This window comes from Chlorocebus sabaeus, chromosome 22 (genome assembly GCF_047675955.1).
Source record: "Chlorocebus sabaeus isolate Y175 chromosome 22, mChlSab1.0.hap1, whole genome shotgun sequence".
Classification (NCBI taxonomy): Eukaryota; Metazoa; Chordata; class Mammalia; order Primates; family Cercopithecidae; genus Chlorocebus; species Chlorocebus sabaeus.
The window spans coordinates 87,184,453-87,206,166 of record NC_132925.1 but is presented as its reverse complement, the minus strand read 5'-3'; the positions used below and the strand labels follow the sequence as shown (position 1 = coordinate 87,206,166).

The 21,714-nt window shown below is 41.5% G+C and overlaps 1 protein-coding gene across 50 annotated transcripts in view; it reads right to left on the bottom strand.

Annotated features, from left to right (window-relative positions):
- PBRM1 (polybromo 1) overlaps positions 1 to 21,714 on the bottom strand; it is a 145,719-nt gene that overhangs the window by 30,204 nt on the left and 93,801 nt on the right. For 36 of the 50 annotated variants that reach the window (XM_038003822.2, XM_038003832.2, XM_038003810.2 and 33 more), the window contains 5 exons: positions 14,728 to 14,913; positions 13,363 to 13,520; positions 12,370 to 12,633; positions 4,878 to 5,023; positions 2,357 to 2,514 (listed from right to left, as the gene is read on the bottom strand). In XM_038003822.2, the coding sequence (XP_037859750.1) occupies positions 2,357 to 2,514; positions 4,878 to 5,023; positions 12,370 to 12,633; positions 13,363 to 13,520; positions 14,728 to 14,913 (912 nt within the window). The remainder of the gene's footprint in view (positions 1 to 2,356; positions 2,515 to 4,877; positions 5,024 to 12,369; positions 12,634 to 13,362; positions 13,521 to 14,727; positions 14,914 to 21,714) is intronic. The other 14 variants (XM_038003824.2, XM_073010065.1, XM_073010074.1 and 11 more) reach the window with 1 other exon arrangement.

The window sequence follows — 21,714 nt, the reverse complement described above, 5'->3', positions numbered from 1 at the left end:
CAGGCACCCGCCACCACGCCTGGCTAATTTTTTGTATTTTCACTAGAGACAGGGTTTCACCGTGTTAGCCAGGATGGTCTCGATCTCCTGACCTTGTGATCCGCCTGCCTTGGCCTCCCAAAGTGCTGGGATTACAGGCCTGAGCCACCGCACCCGGCCATGAGCCCTTTTTATAAAAGCAATATTGTATTCATGAGGACGAGCCCTCATGACCTAAACATCTCCTAAAAGGCCCCACTTTCCAACATTGTTGCACTAGGGATTACATTTTAACTCATGAATTTTGAAGAGGGCACAAACATTCAAATCACAGCACATTTAAAGTCAAATGAACCAGCTGTTGCCAGTTGGGACAAAGGGTATCAGTTGGGGCCAACAGCAGATAGGACAAAAGGCCTCAGAGGAAAAGATGGGGAGTGAGATGCTTTGGGGAATAGGGTTTTGAAAAGTTTCCACACATTCCTGGGAGCCTAGAAGGCCATACACATGCCAACAATAGCGTACCTGCTCAGAAAGGACCTAAGAAGGCCCTAAGATCTCATTTCTGGCTGACTTTCAAGCTCTGCACAAGTAGGAAGTAAAGGCAAAGCAGAGTTGTAATCTGCATGGCTGAGTGTTGAAGGTGTGCTCCACCATACACAGAAAAGTCAGCTGTGAAGACTGGGAGTTTTGTGGTTTTATTGGCTCAAGTATTTACGAAAACCTCTGTCAAATCACTTACAGAACAGAGACTATAGTAACCACATACAATAACAACAACAACAATCTTTTATTTTTTGAGACAGGGTCTCACTCTGTTGCCCAGGCTGAAGTGCAGTGGCATGATCATGGCTCACTGCAGTCTTGACCTCCCTGGGCTCAGGTGATCCTACCACCTCAGCCTCCTGAGTAGCTGGGACCATGGGTATAGACCACCACACCTCGATAATTTTTGTATATTTTGTAGAGACAGGGTTTCGCCATGTTGCCCAGGCTGGTCTCGAACTCCTGAGCTCAAGCGATCCGCCCATGTCAGCCTCCCAAAGTGCTGGGATTAAAGGCGTGAGCCACTGTGCCCAGCCAAAAATACAATCTTTAAAACAAACAAACAAACAAAAGTTTAGAAGAGTCACTGAACAAACAACCATAACCTATAACAAGTAGTAGGAACAAAGCCTGAGGACGGGGAGAATCTGGTTTCCAGAGTTATCACATTACAATACCCAAAATGAGCAGTTTTCAACAAAAAATTATCAGGCATGTAAAGAAACAAGAAGGTACAGCCCATTCATAGGAAAGAACAAAATGAACAGAAATTGTTCCTGAGAAATTCCAGACACTGGACTTACTAAATAAAGACTTTAAATCAATTGTCTTTTTTTTTTTTGAGACAGTCTCGCTCTGTCATCCAGGCTAGAGTGCAGTGGCATGATCCTGGCTCACTGCAGCCTCTGCCTCTGCCTCAGCCTCCACAGTAACTGGGATTACAGACATGTGCCACCATGACCAGCTAATTTTTTTTTTTTTTCTTAGCAGAGACAAGGTTTCACCATGTTGGCAGGCTGTTCTCAAACTCTCGACCTTAGGTGATCCACCCGCCTTGGCCTCCCAAAGTGCTGGGATTACAGGTGTGAGCCATTGTGCCTGGCCTTAAATCAACTGTCTTAAATATACTCAAAGGTCTAAAGGAAACCAGTAAAATGTCATAGCAAATACTGAATATAAATGAAGAGACAAATTATAAAAACTAAATTTTGGGGCTGAAAAGTACAGTAACTGAAACGAAAAATTTATTAGAAGGGTTCAACAGAAGATTTGAGGAGGCAGAGAATGAAGGCACCTGAAGACAGGTCATCTGAAGTTATCCAGTCTGAGGAGCAGAAAGGAAAAAAAGGTAAAGAAAAATGAAGAGTCTGAGAGACCTGTGAGGTACCATTAAATGTACCAACGTAAGTATAATGGGAGTTCCAGAAGGAAGCAGAGAAAGGAGCAGAAAGAATATTTGAAGAAATGGCCAAAAACTCCCCAAACTTGATGAAAGACATGAACAAAAAATCTATCAATGGAGAATTCTGTATCTAGGAAAACTATACTTCAAAAATTAGCTCAGTGCGGTGGTGGCATGCCTATCATCCCAGCTACTCAGAAGGCTGAGGTGAGAGGTTTGGTTGTGCCCTAATTACCACCTGATATTCTATACATTTATTTTTTAATTTATTTACTGACTCCCCAACCTCTGCCCCAACATAAGAGAACAGAGATTTAGATTTGGGCACTGCTGTATACCTAACACCTAGGACAGTGTCTAGCACAGAAGTAGTATTCAATCAATTTTGATGGAATAAACACTATTAAATCAAAAAGCACAAATACCTACCGAGAATACATGTCATGGGGCAGGTTTCTTCCAGATTACTCAGAAATACTTCTTTTTTGTAGAACATTTTTGTGGGCTCATGCTCCGTTTCTTCTGGGTGAATGAAGATGGGGCCATAAAAATATGCAGCTCCATCTCGAACCCATACTTTTTCAATTCTTGGGGAGAAAAATATAAATTACATTAAAATAGTTTCCTTCTTGAAGGATTAATCTAACAAAAATTCCATTAACCAAAAAGTTAGTAATGTGTACCATTCAGAGGAGTTTCACTGGCTGTTTTGGTAAGACAACTTCATTAATTTTTCCCTCATTAAACACATGAAAAGATACTTAGAAAAAGAGAAAGGAACCTTTGGCTATTTGTCCAAGCGAAAAAAAAAATTTTAACGTAATATCAAGGCACAAAACTTAATAGCTTCATCTAATGATCAGGTTTTCTTCCTGAGATGTTCATGATGAAAACAGAACTAAGATTTGTCATTGGACTTGTGAACCAAACGAAGACATAAACCATCAATATTTGGGGTCAGATCACATGAGTGGCAGACATTCCTTTAAGACAGTGGTTTATAATCTTTTTGAAGGTCAAGATCTAATACCCCTTGCTGGGCACAGTGGCTCACACCTGTAATCCCAGCACTTTGGTAGGCCAAGGTGGGCAAATCACTCAGCAGTTCAAGACCAGCCTGGGCAACACGGTGAAACCCCATCTCCACCAAAAATACAAAAATGAGCTAGCCGTGGCAGTATGCACCTATAGTCCCAGCTACTTGGGAGGCTGAGGTGGGAAGATGGCTTGAGCCCAGGAGGTGGATGTTGCAGTGAGCTGAGATCATGCCACTGCACTCCAGCCTAGGTGACAGAACCAGATACTGTCTCAAAAAAAAAAAAAAAAAAAAAAAAAAGGGATCTAGTGCCCCTTCACCCCTTGAGAATTTGATGAAAGTTATTATTATTGACAACTAACCCATAGAGTTGACATTATTATTGCTCCATATTATCGTGATTCCTGACATGAAGTATCACACTTATTTTGGTTAATGGTAACTGCACCCTTCCAGTTTCTCAGGCTTACATACGGGAATCACCCTTGACTTTTTTTTATCTTTCTCAGACCCCACACTCCATTTATCAAGAATACTATTAATCTGACCTCCAAAATACTATCTTTTGCAACCACCCTGGTCTGAAGCATGATCGTTCTTGCCTGGATTATTGCAATAGCATCCTAGGTGGTGGATCTCCTTGCCTCTACCTTGACTTTTTACCGTCTATTCTCAACAACCAATAGGCAGAGCAATCCTATTAAGATCTAAATCAAATGTCACTCTGCGCTTGAAACAATCAGATGGCACTCCATGTAACTCAGTTAAAAGCCCAAATCCCTATAATGGTCTCTGAGGCCCTATGTGATATGCACCCTACCCCTGGCACTTATCTCTTACTAACTCATGAATGGCTCACTCTCCTAGCAACAAACAGGCCTGGCATGCTTCTCCTCAGGTGTTTATACTGGCTGTTCCCACTTCCTGGAATCTTTTCTCCCTGTATATTCACATTATTCACTTTCTCAGTTTCTTCAAGTGTTGGTTCAGCTGCCAACTTCTCAGTGAGGCCTATATAAACCATTATCCCTGCTCTGACCATGGGACCCTCTTCTCCCCTTGTTCTGCTCTATTTTTTCTATAGCATGTATCATGATCTAACATACTATATACTTTACTTATTCAAGATGTTTATTGTTTGTCTTCACACTAGAAAAAAGCTCCCCAGGACTAAGAATATTTGTCTGTTTCATTAACTAATGTATCCTCAGAGCTTGGTAAACAGTAGGTATAATAAATGCTTACCGAATGATGAACAGATATGAAAAGGAAACTGAAGCCCAGAGGGGTAAATCATTCACCTAAGGACATACAACTAATAGAGCTGGGACTTAGGGAATGAACTACTGTTCGTAATCACTATCCTCTCCTACCCAACCTGATACCAGACTCTGTTGTGTTTGCCATCCAACCATACTGTCATCCTTTTATCATTTACTTGTTCATCAAATATCTGAGCCCTTACTATGTTTCATGCACTATGATTTGAGCAGGGATTGCAAGGGTGAAACCTGACAATAACATAATGAACACCAATATGTGACATATATGCTAAGGAGAAGGAAATATGTGGTGCTTTGAGAGTGCGCAACAGGGAGACTTAACCACTCTGCAGTGAACAGGAAAGACTTCCTTTTAAGGAAGTGTTACTTCAAATGTATGGTAAAGGAGTTTACCATTGAAGTAGGCAGGGAGATTTCTGAGCTGAGAGTTCTGTAAATAGTGGAAGAAAAGAAAAGAGCCCATAGGGATAATTTAAAGAAGAAAGTGTGGTTGGAGGGGAATGTGGTGTGAGAAGCAGCTAGAAAAACTACCAGGGGAAGGACTTTTGTCTTCATCCAAAGGGTGATTAATTTCTACTGGTTCCAAATTTCTCAGATTCAACCTCATCTTCCCTATTTCAACGACACTCACCTGCCCACACGAGGACGCACCAGGCCATGGGACTTGATGAAGACACAGTCGCCAACCTTCAGCCACATGTCATTGTAATGGAGCTGCTCAAAGTAGTGGCACCCTGGTTCACCATTGGACATTTCCACAGGGACATCTTCCTTTTCCTGTTGTAAAGAAAACTGGCTGAAGAAGGGTAGCTGATAATCAAGGAATACAGAAGGTAAGAAACGAAAGCAGACTTTTCTTTCACATTAACTTAAAAGAAAAAACAACCATTGGTTACGTGGCTCACACCTGTAATTCCAGCATTTTGGGAGACCAAGGCAGGATGATCACTTGAGCCCAAGAGTTTGAGACCAGTTTGGGCAACACAGTGAGACCTTGTCTCAACTAAAAAAAGAAATTAAAATAAAAAATTAGTCAGGCATGGTAGCGCATGCCTGTAGTCCCAGCTACTCAGGAGACTGAGGTGGGTAAATCACTTGAGCTCAGGAGGTCGAGGTTACAGTGAGCTAGGATCACGCCATTGTACTCCAGCCTGGGCGACAGAGCAAGGCCCTGTCTCAAAAAAAAAAAAGTAAGTAAATTAAAACAAACAAACAAAAATACAAAAACAGAAACTTTGAAGGAGGCTAGGAAACAAAAAAATTCAATTACTGAAATAAAGTATTAACAAGTATCTATTTTATTTTAAATTTCTAGTTAATTTTCATTAAAAAATCTTATCCTAAGATGCTTTTATCCTGTCTCCCTCCTGCTCTCAATTCCCATTGCCTTTAGAAACAAACGAACAAACAAAAAAACTGGAGAGGATTTATCGGTATTTAAAAGCAGACTCATTCATGCATTACTACAGTGTAAGGGGCAAATTCTACACGAGCTTCCTCTCTATCACATTTACTGGGCTCCCTTAATGTCTTAACATTAACAATTGATAGATTTAGGCCAGGTACAGTGGCTTATGTCATAACTCCAGCACACTGTGAGGACAAGGTGGGAGGATTGCTTGAGCCAGGAGTTCAAGACCAGCCTGGGCAATACAGTGAGACCTCATTTCCAAAAAAATTGAAAAATTAGCTGTGTAGGCCAGGTGTGGTGGCTCAAGCCCATAATCCCAGCACTTTGGGAGGCTGAGACGGGCGGATCACGAGGTCAGGAGATTGAGACCATCCTGGCTAATCCAGTGAAACCCTGTCTCTACTAAAAAATACAAAACACTAGCCAGGCAAGGTGGCAGGCGCCTGTAGTCCCAGCTACTCGGGAGGCTGAGGCAGGAGAATGGCGTAAACCCAGGAGGCGGAGCTTGCAGTGAGCTGAGATCCGGCCACTGCACTCCAGCCTGGGTGACACAGCGAGACTCAGTCTCAAAAAAAAAAAAAAAAATTTGCTGTGTTTGGTGACGTGCACCTGTATTCAGAGCTACTTGGGAGCTGAGGTAGGAGGACTGCTTGGGCCTGGAAATTGGTGTCCACAGTGAGCTGAGATCTTGCCACTGTACTCCAGCCTGGGAAACAGAATGAGACCCTGTCTCAAACAAAAGAAAACAAACCACAAAATACAACTGATATTACAATTTTTACTATTTTGATTTATTCCAACATGGAAAGGAATAGCATAGCCTCTGTGATATAAACACGCTCTGTTTTCTAATAATTACAGCATCTGGTCATCTAATGACTGCTATGACCTTGGGCAAATTACTTGACCTCTTATGTCTTAGTTTCCTCATTTGTAAAATGAAGATAATGACAGTGTGGCCACCAGATAGGGTTGTTTAGGAAGCTTAAGTGACATTAAGTGCTCATGTACATAGAAAAATGCCTGACTCATAAAAACCACTTAACGGAAGAACCATCTTCTTTACCATTAAAGAAGAACCATAATTTACTGAGAACCTAGCTGATAATGGGCACAAGGTTAGATGTTATAAATATATCAACTCCAAAACATACATAAGCTGAGGAAACTCCAAAGCCTCCAAGTTTTCTATAGCATCTTTCTGAGAATACTTCAAACTTCACGCTTAAAAAAAAATTCTTCCTTTACAATGTCCAAATAATTTAACATTCTGATCTTTATGACTTCAAATGTGATACTGAAATGGTATTCTTGGAAAATCATTAAGAACAAGGGGGCCGGGCGCGGTGGCTCAAGCCTGTAATCCCAGCACTTTGGGAGGCCGAGACAGGCGGATCACGAGGTCAAGAGATCGAGACCATCCTGGCTAACACGGTGAAACCCCATCTCTACTAAAAAATACAAAAAACTAGCCAGGCGAGGTGGCGGGTGCCTGTGGTCCCAGCTACTCGGGAGGCTAAGACAGGAGAATCACTTGAACCTGGGAGGTGGAGGCTACAGTGTGCTGAGATTGTGCCACTGCACTTCAGCCTGGGCGACAGAGTGAGACTCCGTTTCAAAAAAAAAAAAAAAAAAAGTTCCTGAATGACGTGTCTTGTTCATGTAATATTGAAATAAAGTTATGAGACCAAAAAGACCAAGTAATTCATATAAAGAGTTCCTAGAGACTTCTAAATACCAGATAAGGAATCTAAGTTAATTATCATGCTGACTTCCACTGGTAATTTTTTTTGTTTTTTGAGACGGAGTCTCGCTCTGTTACCTAGGCCGGAAGGCAGTGGCGTGATTTCAGCTCACTGCAGCCTCCACTTCCTGGGTTCAAGTGATTCTCCTGCCTCAGCCTCCCAAGTAGCTGGGATTATAGGTACCTGCCACCAAGCCAACCTCCTCGGCCTCCCAAAGTGCTGGGATTACAGGTGTTAGCCACTGCTCCCAGCCAGGTAATTCTTTTAAAATAAATTATTTTATGATTCCCACACTTTCCCATACTGATAAAATACAAAAAGTATCACATTCTTTCCCGGCCCCATGACGTCGCCTCTTAAGGAGAATCTTTTGGAGCACGGGTTTGAGTACTACCGCTGGAGCCTATTCTTTGCCATCAAACTGCTGGGTCCAAGACACTGGGCCGGGCATGGTGGCTCACACCTGTAATCCCAGCAGTTTGGGAGGCTGAGGCGGGTGGATCGAGGTCAGGAGATTGAGACCATCCTGGCTAACACGGTGAAACCCCGTCTGTACTAAAAATACATAAAATTAGCCGGGCGTGGTGGCAGGTGCCTGTAGTTCCAGCTACTTGGGAGGCTGAGGCAGGACAATGGTGTGAACCCGGGAGTTGGAGCTTGCAGTGAGCCTAGATTGAGCCACTGAACTCCAGCCTAGGGGACAAAGCGAGACTCTGTCTCTAAAAACAAAACAAAAAAAAGGCCGGGGGTGGTGGCTCACGCCTGTAATACCAGCACTTTGGGAGGCCAAGGCAGGCAGATCATCAGAGGTCAGGAGTTTGTGACCAGCCTGGCCAACATGATGAAATCTTATCTCTATGAAAAATACAAAAATTAGCAGGGCATGGTGGTGCACGCCTGCAATCCCAGCTACTCAGAAGGGTGAGGCAGCAGAATCACTTGAACCCAAGAGGTGGAGGTTGCAGTGAGCTGAGATCACACCACTGTACTTCAGCCTGGGCAACAGTGAGACTCCATCTCAAAAAAAAAAAAAAAAAAAAAAAAAGACACCAATAGGAGAAAAGTGTGTGGTCTCATCCTGTACCACATACTATCAGTCTTTTCAACTTTTGCCATCCTGTTAGGTATTATACAAACTGTTAGGTTAACTAATACATGGTTTTTGCTGCCTTCTTTCTGTAAATTATCTATTTGGGCCTCTGCTCATTTTTGTAGTGCTACCTTCTTCCCCCCAGACCCTAAAGAGCTCTTTGTGTATTAGACACAGTAGTCCCTAGACTGTTTTATTAACCTTGTATTTTCAATCATAAATCAATACAATGATCAATGGTTTTCTATAATGCACAGAAAATCCTCTATTCCAAGTTTATTATTGAAAAAAATTACAGGTAAGTAACTGTTTTCTAAATTAAATAAAATTCTAAAAATTTTCTGTAGAGGCAAGGTCTTGCTATGTTGCCCAGGGTGGTCTGAAACTCCTGGGTTCAACTGATCTACTTGTCTTGGCATCTCAAAATGCTGGGATTACAGGCGTATGACACTGTACTGGGCTTTAATTTTGTTTTTTAACTGTAGTTTTATAAAATGTTATACATCTGGCAGGGGAAAGCTCTAATTTTTAAATTAAAAAAAAAATCCCTCAGTTCACTGTCAAAGGGCAAAGCTCTCTTTCATACCCTTTTCCCCCCCTTCTTTTCTGGAGACTGTCATATTTATTCTTAACAAGAATGCTAGAATAATTTTGTCAAGTTTCAAAACCAATCTATGCAAGTCTTTTATGTCCTTCAGTAAATTCTTTTCCTAGAGGTTCTATATATTGCTTGTTAAGGTTCTTTCTTTTTCTTTTTCTTTTTTTTTTTTGAGACAGAGTCTCGCTCTGTCGCCCAGGCTGGGGCGCAGTGGCCGGATCTCAGCTCACAGCAAGCTCCGCCTCCCAGGTTTACGCCATTCTCCTGCCTCAGCCTCCCTAGTAGCTGGGACTACAGGCGCCCGCCACCTGGCCCGGCTAGTTTTTTGTATTTTTCAGTAGAGACGGGGTTTCACCGTGTTAGCCAGAATGGTCTCGATCTCCCGACCTCGTGATCCGCCCGTCTCGGCCTCCCAAAGTGCTGGGATTACAGGCTTGAGCCACTGTGCCCGGCCAAGGTTTTTTTTTTTTTTTTTTTTTTGAGGCGGAGTCTCGCTCTGTCGCCCAGGCTGGAGTGCAGTGGCCGGATCTCAGCTGACTGCAAGCTCCACCTCCCGGGTTTACGCCATTCTCCTGCCTCAGCCTCCGGAGTTGCTGGGACTACAGGCGCCCACCACCTCGCCCGGCTAGTTTTTTGTATTTCTTAGTAGAGACGGGGTTTCACCGGATTAGCCAGGATGGTCTCGATCTCCTGACCTCGTGATCCGCCCGTCTCGGCCTCCCAAAGTGCTGGGATTACAGGCTTGAGCCACCGCGCCCGGCCAAGGTTATTTCTTGATGTATTTTGTTGTTAGTGTGAAATGGATATTTTCTTCCGTAAGATTTTTCTAACAGTTGCTAAAGTGTATTCAACACTTTCACTTTACTTTCAAAAGTCTTATTTTTTATTTTATTTTTTTTGAGACGGAGTCTCGCTCTGTGGTCCAGGCTGGAGTGCAGTGGCCAGATCTCAGCTCACTGCAAGCTCCGCCTCCCGGGTTCATGCCATTCTCCTGCCTCAGCCTCCCAAGTAGCTGGGACTACAGGCGCCCGCCGCCACGCCCGGCTCATTTTTTGTGTTTTTAGTAGAGACGGGGTTTCACCATGTTAGCCAGGATGGTCTCGATCTCCTGACCTCGTGATCCGCCCATCTCAGCCTCCCAAAGTGCTGGGATTACAGGCTTGAGCCACAGCCCCTGGCCTCAAAAGTCTTATTAGTTTATATATGAAGACTATTCATTTACATATGGATTTTGAAAATTTCTATTTGCCAAATTTTCTGTTTCCAAACCTTTTCAGTTAATTTTCCCCAATTATCTGCAAAAAAGTATTCTTGCTTTTTTTTTTTCTTTGAGACGGTCTTGCTCTGTTGTTCAGGCTGGAGTGCAGTGGTGCAATCACAGTTCACTGCAGCCTCTACCTCCTGGGCTCACGGGATACCCCCATCTCAACCGTCCAAGTAGTTGGGTCTACAGGCATGTGCCACTATGTCTGGCTAATTTTTGTACTTTTGTAGGGATAGGGTTTCACCATGATTCCCAGGCTAGTCTCAAAATCCTGGACTCAAGTGATCCACCTGCCTAGCCTCCCAAAGTTCTAGGATTACAGGTATGAGCCAACACTACTGTCTTCTTGCTTCTTTATTGTCAATATTTTTACTGCTTTTGTTTATCCGACTACATTGGTTAATTTCAGAAAAATATTAAGAAGCAGTAGAAAAGTAAGCCCCTTTGTCTGGTATGTAACTTTAAAAAGGAATTTGTTTTATAGGCTTTAAGCCTGAGACACAAATATGAATTAAAAAAAAATTTACACTAGAGGAGATACCTATTGAAAGACTTTTAAAAAAACCAAGATGGGTTCTCTACCAAATAATTTTTTCCTTTGATCTAATGGAATAATGAATGAAATTTAAAGATTTTCCTAACTTTGAACAATTCTTGCTTTCTTAGAATGAATTCCCACTTCTTGATCATGTTGTTCTCAAAGAAGTAATTTGATTTCACTTACTTTTTTTCCCCAAGTAATTTTTGCATCAATATACACGAATAACACTGAGTTGCAGTTTTTTGTTTTTATTTTTCAGGTTGTGAAATCAAGATTATCCTGGCTTTGCAAAACGAACTGGAAATTTCTTGTTCTCCCTGCTCTGAAACAGCTTCAACAGTATAATAATCATAGGTCCCTTAAACAAAAAGTCGCCTATGGAACTGTCTGACCTCAGTACTCTTTGGGGTCAGTTCTATGATACTTTAAAAAATTTCTTCAGGTTGTTGTACATTTCTGTATTATATCTCTTCCTGATTCCATTTTGGTAATTTGTAATATCCTAGACAATTAGCCATTTTATTCAGGTTTTCAAATTTATTAGCAGAAATGTATAGTCTTTACATTTCTTTCACATTTATTTATTTATTTTTTTCTTGAGACAGAGTTTTGCTCTTGTTGCCCAGGCTGGAGTGCAATAGCAGGATCTCAGCTCACTGCAACTTCCACCTCCTGGCTTCAAGCGATTCTCCTGCCTCAGGCTCCTGAGTAGTTAGGTTTACAGGCGTCCGCCACCACACCGAGCTATTTTTTTTTGTATTTTTAGTAGAGACAGGGTTTCACCATGTTGGCCAGGCTGGTCTCGAACTCCTGACCTCAGGTAATCCACTGACCTCGGCCTCCCAAAGTGCTGGGATTACAGGTGTGAGCTACCGTACCCGGCCTTCTTCCACATTTTGTGCCAGAGTTTAACCCCTTTCTTTTCCTGTTTATTAGATAGTTGGCAGTTTATCTAATTGGACTTGTCAAATAATTAGGTCTTAGATTTACTTTAAATTTTTTTTTTTTTTTTGAGACAGAGTCCCACTCTTGCTCAGGCTGGAGTGCAGTGGCATGGTCTCAGCTCACTGCAGCCTCCGCCTCCCGGGTTCACGCTGTTCTCCTGCCTCAGCCTCCCAGGCAGCTGGTATTACAGGCACGCACCACCACACCCAGCTACTTTTTGCATTTTTAGTAGAGATGGGGTTTCACCATGTTGGTCAGGCTGGTCTCGAACTCCTGACCTGCCCGCCTTGGCCTCCCAAAATGCTGGGATTACAGGTGTGAACCAATGCACCTGGCCTGATTTACTTTTAAATTATAATGTACAGTTTTGAAAGTGTAAATTTCTTTCTGTTATAGTTTCCTTCTTTCTGTTTGGCTAAGGTTTTGTGTTGTTGCTCTTTTTTTGAGTTTGAATACTTTATTCATTTATTTTCTGGAACAGCTGTTTTGAGATGTAAAATTTTTTTCTGTGTGGCTATTATCTGCATACCTTTTCCAAGTTAAAACTGTCTTCGGCTCGACTGTCCTCTGAGTTGTCTGTATTCTTCTCATCATCACCTTTATCTGCATTTGCAAATACAGAGGCCACGCGAACCACAGGCAGAGGCACATCCCGAGGGACAAACCTAACTGAACTGATGGGCATGGTCCACAGTTTAATTTTCTTAAAAGATTTGGTTTTGGCAGAATACCGTGATTCACAGACAAAAACATCCTCATCTCGGAAGTTTTCTGGGCATAATTTAAAGTATTCCTGGGGGGTGGGGAGGGCATAAGAATAAAACTAGTTAGGTGAATTTTCTGAAAACCAATTAAAAAAAAAAAAGCAAATAACCAACCAACCTAACAAAAACTGAACTGATTCAACTTTCTGGAAGTTAACAAAAAATAATAAATGACCAGAGATTTAAAAGTATTTCTTTGGCTACAGAATGGACTTATTAGATATGCACCGTTTAAATTATAAAAACAAATAATTCCATTTAGCTTACAATTACTCTTTGAAAACATATGATTAGATACGCACCCTTTAAATTATAAAAACAAATAATTCCATTTAGCTTACAATTGCTCTTTGAAAACATATGATCATTTAGTATAACTATAATGTTCCTTAAAGCTTTGAAGAGGGCTCCTGTGTGTGTATCAGACAGATACACAAAAAGCACACATTATTACCTAAAAACCAAACTGAAAATTTGTAATGATTATCCTTCAAAAAACACCATACTTAAAAATTAGCCTGTCAATATTAAAAACTTAACCTAATTGCATTACAGCCAAATAGTGTAAGCAGCAACTTGTCTTTCACAACCAAGTTCAGGTTAATTCCTTCCCAAATCTTTACATATAGCTATACAGACACAGCCGAAAAAATAGTTTAAAACAGAGTTCCTAATTTTGTAAATATCAATATTTTCTGTGTTTTAAAATTTTATTCCTAGGGAATGAGTGATACTTTGGGGTTTAATGAGTTTCTTACCTTGACAAACATGACCACACACTTGCCTAGAATTTTACTAACTGGAACTTTGTTGTAATAGTCACTCTTAAAAACTTCTTTTTCTAGAAATTTTCGTGTAGCCAGGTGGAATGTTTCATTTGGTCGGTAAAACCAACAGCCATACAACCATTTTTCACCTCAAAAATGGGGGGTGGGGGAGGGGGAAGAGAAAGAAAATCATTGTTAACAGAAATCACTTTTTTTTTTTTAAGAGACTGGGTCTCACAATGTTGCCCAGGCTGTACTTGAATTCCTGGGCCAAAGTGGTCCTCCAACCTCAACCTCCTGAGTAGCTGGGACTACAGGTATAAGTCACTGTGTCCAGCTCAGAAATCACACATTCTTTGCAAAATTAGGAAACATACCATCAATCCATTCTGCCATGATCTGAACCTAGCACTGTGCTTATTTTTACAGCTACAGTTTCTTAATATAATTATCCACAGGAGAAATAATACTCTAAAATAATAAAGTGTAATGAGGCCTAAAAAATGCATGCTACTTTTTCCCCCTCATATATATATCCACCCTCAACCTCTTGGGCTCAAGTGATCATCCTGCCTCAGCCTCTCAAGTTGCCTGGACCACAGCAAGTGCGACCATGCCCTGCTAATTTTCTTATTTTTTCTAGAGAAGCGGTCTTGCCATGTTACCCAGGCTCTTCTTCATATTAAAAGCCATATAAAATACATAATGAGGAGGACAGGTGATGAGACCTGCTCCATACCTAGAGTTATGCACTGTAGTAAGGGTATACATATACTACTGAAGGACATATTTACCTCTCTGGTGAAGGAATACAGAAGTATTTCATGTGATAAACAGCTCAAAGAACTGGACTGCCTGGATCACATTTCCACCAACTTTTGGTTTCATTAACTTCTATGCATACTCTATGTCTCAATTTAAAGGCAACTGTTCTAGAAAGCCTTTTTGGAAACAAATGCCAAGCCAAGGCATGTCATTCTATAATAATTTCTTTTTTGATCATAATCTTCCTTACTGGAGTAGTTTTGCACGGGAAAAACATGAACTTTTTGTTCTTTTGAATCTGTCACTCTACAGAAAGGCTGGCTCAAAGTATGTTTTTAATAAGTATCAACTGAACGAATGAATTTCAACCGGACTTTAAGAAGCTGTATTTCTTTTGACTCAACTATGACACTTGCCCAATAGGTCCTATGTTTTTCATATGATGGGTGCTTACTTACATTTATTGATATATTGAACAATTATTATGGAAAGGCATAAGATATCTGAGTTAAAATTTTCTTCCCTGAGGAGCAAGGAGAAGTCAAATAGTCGTATCTCACTAAACTGTTCTTTGATTTAAAACAAACTTACCAGCTGAATCCTCCCACAGTCTTTCAATACAGACTATATGGGGTTGTAGGTTGGCCTCTGCAGGTTCCACATAGACATAATCTCCAACATGGTACATGCTGTTTTTGAAGCTACAATCCTGGCTGTATGTGCGATGTAAGCCTGAAAGGCCTGCAGCACCAGAGGAATCTTCACTCTTTTCAGCTTCTTAGGTAAAAAAATAAATAAATAAAGGAAAAAGGTACTCACCAAAGGGATGCTGGAGTCAGATGTAGGATTCAAACAACACATACTAATAATACATTCAGTACATTTAATTCCATTTGCAACATGCGAAGGCAGGAATCAGCAACAGTATGATCTTCACATTCCTAATAGCCTCTACTCAAAACTGTATTTTTGAATTACAACCATCATTAATTTAAATGAATATGTAACTACACAAAGGATGTATAGAATAAAAACATCATCTTACTAATAAATGATCACATGGTCATTTCGGATAATATTGAAAGGCACAAAGAAGTACATACGTCGTTTGAAATCAGGTATTTCTAGAGATAATCTCTGATAATATACTTCACTTCCACCTTAAGCCTTCTCAATGTGTTTCATTTCACTAACAAGTTATTACACAAATATGACACATTTAATGCAGTCATAGAATTGAAGAAATATAGAATATGTATATTCTACAATAAAGTGTGTGTGTATATATATATATATATAAAAAATATCATGAACACTTGCCCTGACAGGAAATGCTTTTTTCAAAATGACTTTTATTTTTATTTATTTTTTTCGAGATGGAGTTTCGCTCTTGTTGCCCAGGCTGGAGTGCAGTGGCACAAACTCAGCTCACCGCAACCTCCGCCTCCCAGGTTCAAGCGATTCTCCTGCCTCAGCCTCCTGAGTAGCTGGGATTACAGGCATGCACCACCATGCCCGGCTAATTTTGTATTTTTAGTAGAGATGGGTTTCTCCATGTTGGTCAGGCTGGTCTCAATCTCCCGACCTCAGATCTGCCCGCCTCAGCCTCCCAAAACGGTGCGATTACAGGCGTGAGCCACTGTGCCCAGCCGACTTTTATTTTTGTTAAGTAAAACTTATTAATAGTTCCAGTACAGGCCGGGCGCAGTAGCTCACGCCAGTAATCCCAGCACTTTGGGAGGCCGAGGCAGGCGGATCACTTGAGGTCAAGAGTTCAAGGCCAGCCTGGCCAACATGGTGAAACCCCGTCTCTACTAAAAATATTAAAAAATTAGCCAGCATGGTGGCAGGTGCCTGTAGTCCCAGCTACTTGGGAGGTTGAGACAGAAGAATCGCTTAAACCTGGGAGGTGAATGTTGTAGTGAACCAAGACCGCGCCACTGCACTCCAGACTGGGTGACAGAGCAAGACTCTGTCTCAAAAAAAGAAAAAAAAAAAGTTCCAGTACAAGCTATCATTTGCAAATATCATAAGGTTTTTATTGAAGATAAGGCTTTGCCCAAATCTTTGATTACTTCCTTACGTTAATTTCCCATAAACGGAAGAGCTAATAATCAGCATTTTAAATGTTATTTATTTTATTCTTCTGGAAACATTAATTTTTTTTTTCTTTTTCTTTTCTTAGATGGAGTCTCAGTCTGTCACCCAGTCTTGAACTCCTCACCTCAAGTGATCCGGCTGCCTTGGCCTCCTAAAGTGCTGGGATTACAGGCGTGAGTCACTGTGCCTGACTATCTAAATTTTAAAATAGTTTTTCTAGTTCTGTGAAGAATGTCATTGGTGATTTGATAGGATTAGCATCGAATCTGTAAATTGCTTTGGGCAGTATGGCCATTTTAATAATATTGATTCTTCCTATCCATGAGCATGGAATGTTTTTTCATTTGCTTCTGTCATCTCTGATTTCTTTGGGCAGTGAGTAATTCTCATCGTAGGGATCTTTCACCTCCCTGGTTAGCTGTATTTCTAGGTATTTTATTCTTTTTGTGGCAGTTGTGAATGAGAATGTGTTCCTGATCTGGCTCGTGGCTTGGCTGCTATTGGTATAAGAATGATAGTGATTTTTATACACTAATTGTGTATCCTGATACTTTGCTGAAGTTTATCAGCTGAAGGAGCTTTTGGGCTGAGACTATGGGTTTATTAGATATAGAATTATGTCATCTGCAAACAGATGTAGTTTGACTTCCCGTCTTCCTACTTGAATGCCCTTTATTTCTCTCTCATACCTGACTGCCCTGGCCAGGACTTCTAATACTATGTTGAATAGGAGTGGTGGGAGACAGCATTCTTCTCTTGTATCAGTTTTCAAAGGGAATGTTTCCAGCTTTTGGTCATTTCAGTATGATGTTGGGTGGCTTTGTAATAGATGGCTCTTATTATTTAGAGGTATGTTCCCTTAATACCTAGTTTATCTAGAGTTTTTAACATGTCAAAAGCCTTTTCTACATCTATTGAAATAATGTCGCTGTCGTCTTTAGTTCTTTTTTTTTTTTTGAGATGGAGTCTCGCTCTTGTCTCCCAGGCAGGAGTGTAGTGGCATGATCTCGGCTCACTGCAATCCCCACCTCCCAAGTTCAAGTAATTCTCCTGCTTCAGTCTCCTGAGTAGCTGGGATTACAAGGTGCCCACCACTATGCTTGGTTAATTTTTGTATTTTGAGTAGAGGTGGGGTTTCACCATCTTGGCCAGGCTGGTCTTGAACTCCTGACCTCGTGATCCACCTGCCTCAGGCTTCCAAGGTGTTGGGATTACAGGCGTGAGCCACTACGCCCGGCCTTTTTTTTTTTTTTTGATACAATCTTGCTCTGATGCCCAGGCCGGAATGCAGTGGCACCATCTTGGCTCACTGCAACCTCTGCCTCCCAGGTTCAAGAAATTCTCCTGCCTCAGCCTCCCAAGTAGCTGGGATTACAAGTGCCCACTACCGTGACGGGCTAATTTTTGTATTTTGAGTAGAGACGGGGTTTCACCATCTTGGCCAGGCTGGTCTTAAACTCCTGACCTTATGATCCAGCCGCCTCAGCCTCCCACCTGCCTCAGGCTTCCAAGGTGTTGGGATTACAAGTGTGAGCCACCACACCAGGGTTTTTTTTTTTTTTTTTTTTTTTTTTTCTGAGATGGAGTCTTGCTCTGCCACCCAGGCTGGAGTGCAGTGGTGCGATCTTGGCTCACTACAGTCTCTGCCTCCTGGGTTCAAGTGATTCTCCTGCCTCGGTCTCTCAAATAGCTAGGACTACAAGTGCGCACCACCACACCTGGCTAATTTTTGTATTTTTTTGTAGAGACAGGGTTTCATGTTGGTCAGGTTGGTCTTGAACTCCTGACCTCAGGTGATCCACCCATCTCGGCCTACCAAAGTGCTGGGATTATAGGCATGAGCCACCATACCTGGCCATCTTTAGTTCTTTTAATGTGATGAATTCACATTTATTGATTTGCATATGCTGAACCAACCTTGCATCCCAGGGATAAAGCCTACTTAACCATGGTGGATTAGCTACTTGATGTGCTGCTGGATTTGGTTTGCTAGTTATTTTCTTAAGGATTTCTGCATTAATGAACATCAAGGATATTGCCTAAAGTTTTTCTATTGTCTCTGCCAGGTTTTGGTATCAAGATGCTGGCCTCAAAGAACGAGCTGGGGAGGAGTCCCTCCTCCTCAGTTGTTTGGAACAGTTTCAGTAGAAATGGTACCAGCTCCTCTTTGTACATCTGTTAGAATCTGGCTGTGAATTCACCTGGTCCTGGGCCTTTTTTGGTTGCTAGGCTATACATTACTAATTCAATCTCGGAGCTTGTTATTAAGTCTATTCAGGGATTCAATTTCCTCCTGGTTTCAGCCTTGGAAGGGTGTACGCATTCAGGAATTTATCTGTTTCTTCTAGATTTTCTAGTTTGTGTGCACAGAGGTGTTCATAGTAGTATCTCCTGGTTATTTGTATTTCTGAGGGGTCAGTGGCAACATCCACTTTGTTGTTTCTAATTGTGTTTACTTGGATTTTCTCTCTTTTTCATTAGTCTAGCTAGTGGACCATCTTACTAACTTTTTCAAAAAACCAACTCCTAGATTTGTTAATCTTTTGAATGGTTTTCCTGTCTCAGTCTCCTTCAGTTCAGCACTGATTCTGATTATTTCTTTTTTTCTGCTAGCTTTGGGATTGGTTTGCTCGTTTTTCTAGTTCTTTCTGTTATAAAGTTGGGTTGTTAATGTGAGATATTTCTAGCTTTTTTAGAAAAAAACAAAAAAAACAAAAAAAAAAAGAGTCTAGCTCTGTCACCCAGGCTGCAGTACGCTGGCACAATCTCGGCTCACTGCCACCTCCACCTCCTGGGTTCAGGTGATTCTTGTGCCTCAGCCTTCCGAATAGCTGGGACTACAGGCACACACTGCCATATCTGGCTAAATTCTGCATTTTTAGTAGAGAAGAGGTTTTGCCATGTTGGCTAGGGTGGTCTCAAACTCCTAGTCTCAGGCAGTCCACTCTCCTTGGCCTCCCAAAGTGCTTGGGTTACAGGCATGAGCCACCGTGCCCGGTCACTGACCTACCTTTTTGATGTGGGTGTTTAGTGTGATAAATTTCCCTCTTAACACTGTCTTAGCTGTGTCCCAGAGATTTTGGTATGTTGTGTCTTTGTTTTTGTTCGTTTCAAAGAACTTCTTGATATCTACCTTAATTTCATTATTTACCCAAAAGTCATCCAGGAGTAGGTTGGTTAATTTCCATATAATTGTATGGTTTTGAGTGATTTTCTTAGTCTTGATTTCTATTTTTATTGTGCTGTGGTCCAAGATAGTGGTTGGTATAATTTTCCTTCTTTTGCATTTTCTGAGGATTGTTTTATGTCCAATTATGTGGTTGATATCAGAGTATGTGCCATCTGGTAATGAGAAGAATGCATATTCTATTCATCCTTGGGTGGAGAGTTCCCTAGATGTCTATCAGGTACATTTGGCCCAGTGTTGTGTTCAGGTCCGGAATATCATTGTTAATTTTCTGCTCTGATAGTCTAATACTGTCAGTTGGGTGTTAAAGTCTCCCAGTATTACGTGGGAGTTTTAAGAGATGAGGTGAGGTCCTGCTGTGTTATCCAGGCTGGTCTTGAAGGCCTAGGCTCAAGCAATCCTCCTGCCTTGCCTCCCACAGTGCTGGGATTACAGGCATGAGCCACTATACCCAGGCCTTTTTCTTTTTTTATTATGTGGGAGTGTAAGTCTCTCTGAAGGTCTCTAAGAACTTGCTTTACGAGTCTGGGTGCTCTTGTTTTGTGTGCATATATTATTTAGGATAAGTCTTCTTGTTGAACTGAACCCTTTACCATTATGTAATGCCCTCCTTTGTCTTTTTTGGTCTTTGTTAGTTTAAAGTCTATTTTGTGTGAAATTACATTACAACCCTTGCTTTTTTCTGTTTCCCATTTGCTTGGTAGATTTTTCTCCATCCCTTTATTTTGAGCTTATGGGTGTCATTATGGGTCTCATGGGATGAGATGGGCTCCTGAAGACAGCATCCCATTATATCTTGCTTGTTTTTTTTTTTTTTTTTTTTTTTGAGACGGAGTCTTGCTCTGTCGCCCGGGCTGGAGTGCAGTGGCCGGATCTCAGCTCACTGCAAGCTCTGCCTCCCGGGTTTACGCCATTCTCCTGCCTCAGCCTCCCGAGTAGCGGGGACTACAGGCGCCCGCCACCTCGCCCGGCTAGTTTTTTGTGTTTTTTTAGTAGAGACGGGGTTTCACCGTGTTAGCCAGGATGGTCTCGATCTCCTGACCTCGTGATCCGCCCGTCTCGGCCTCCCAAAGTGCTGGGATTACAGGCTTGAGCCACCGCGCCCGGCCATATCTTGCTTGTTTATCCAGCTTGCCACTCTGTTTCTTTCAATTGGGGCATTTAGCCCATTTACATTCAAGGTCAGTATTGATATGTGTGGATCTGATCTTGTCATTATGTTGTTAGCTGGAAGCAATCTTGTTTGTGTGGTTGCTTTACAGTGTCATCGGTCGATATACTTAAGTGTGTTTTTGTAGTGTCTGGTAACAGTCTTTCCTTTTCATATTTAGTGCTTCTTTTGGGAGCTACTGCAAGGCAGGTCTGGTGGTAAAAAATTCCCTCAGCATCTGCTTGAGGAAAAAGGACTCTATTTCTCCTCTGCTTATGAAGTTTGGTTTGGCCGGATAGAAATTACTGGTTTCTTTTCCTTAAGATGTTGAAAACAGGCCCCCAATCTCTTCTTGGCTTGCAGGGTTTGTGCTGACAGGTCCACAGTTAGTCTTCTGGGCTTCCTTTTGAAGGTGACCTGTCATTTTTTCTTTCGTTTTGACCTTGGAGAATCTGATGATTATGTGTCTTGGAGAAGATCTTGTGAAGTATTTTGTGGGGATTCTCTGAGTTTCCTGAATTGCGATGTTGGAGGAAAGAAGGCACTCTGGCTTTTGAGTAGTTAGAGTTCTTGTGCTGGTTCTTTCTCATCTTTGTGGGCTAATGTTCCTTCAATCTTTAAAGTTGCTATCCTTTGGCTATTTTTTTTTTCATTCTTTTATCCTATTTGATGACCTTGGGTGTTTGATTGTGGTATAAGATGGGTTCAGTTGATGGGCTTAGTTTCTAGAGGATTTTAGGGGGCCAAGGCTCAGCTCAGGACTCCTGGACTGTGTGCTCCAACTCTGGGGAACTGGTATCGGGCCCTGGCTTTTGGATAAAAGCCATTTTAACTGGGGTGAGATGATATCTCATTGTTTTTTCTGATGATCAGTGATGTTCAGCACCTTTTCATATGCCTGTTTGCCATTTGTATGTCTCCTTTTGGCAAATGTATATTCAGGTCTTTTGCCTACTTTTTAACTGGATTATTAGATTTTCTCTTAAGTAGTTGCTTGAGTTCCTCATACATTCTGGTTACTAATCCATTGTGAGATGGGTAGTTTGCAGATTGTTTTTTTCCCATTCTGTGGGTTGTCCCTTCACTTTGTATCCTTTGCTGTGCAGAGGCTTTTTAACTTGATGTAATCCTATTTATCTAC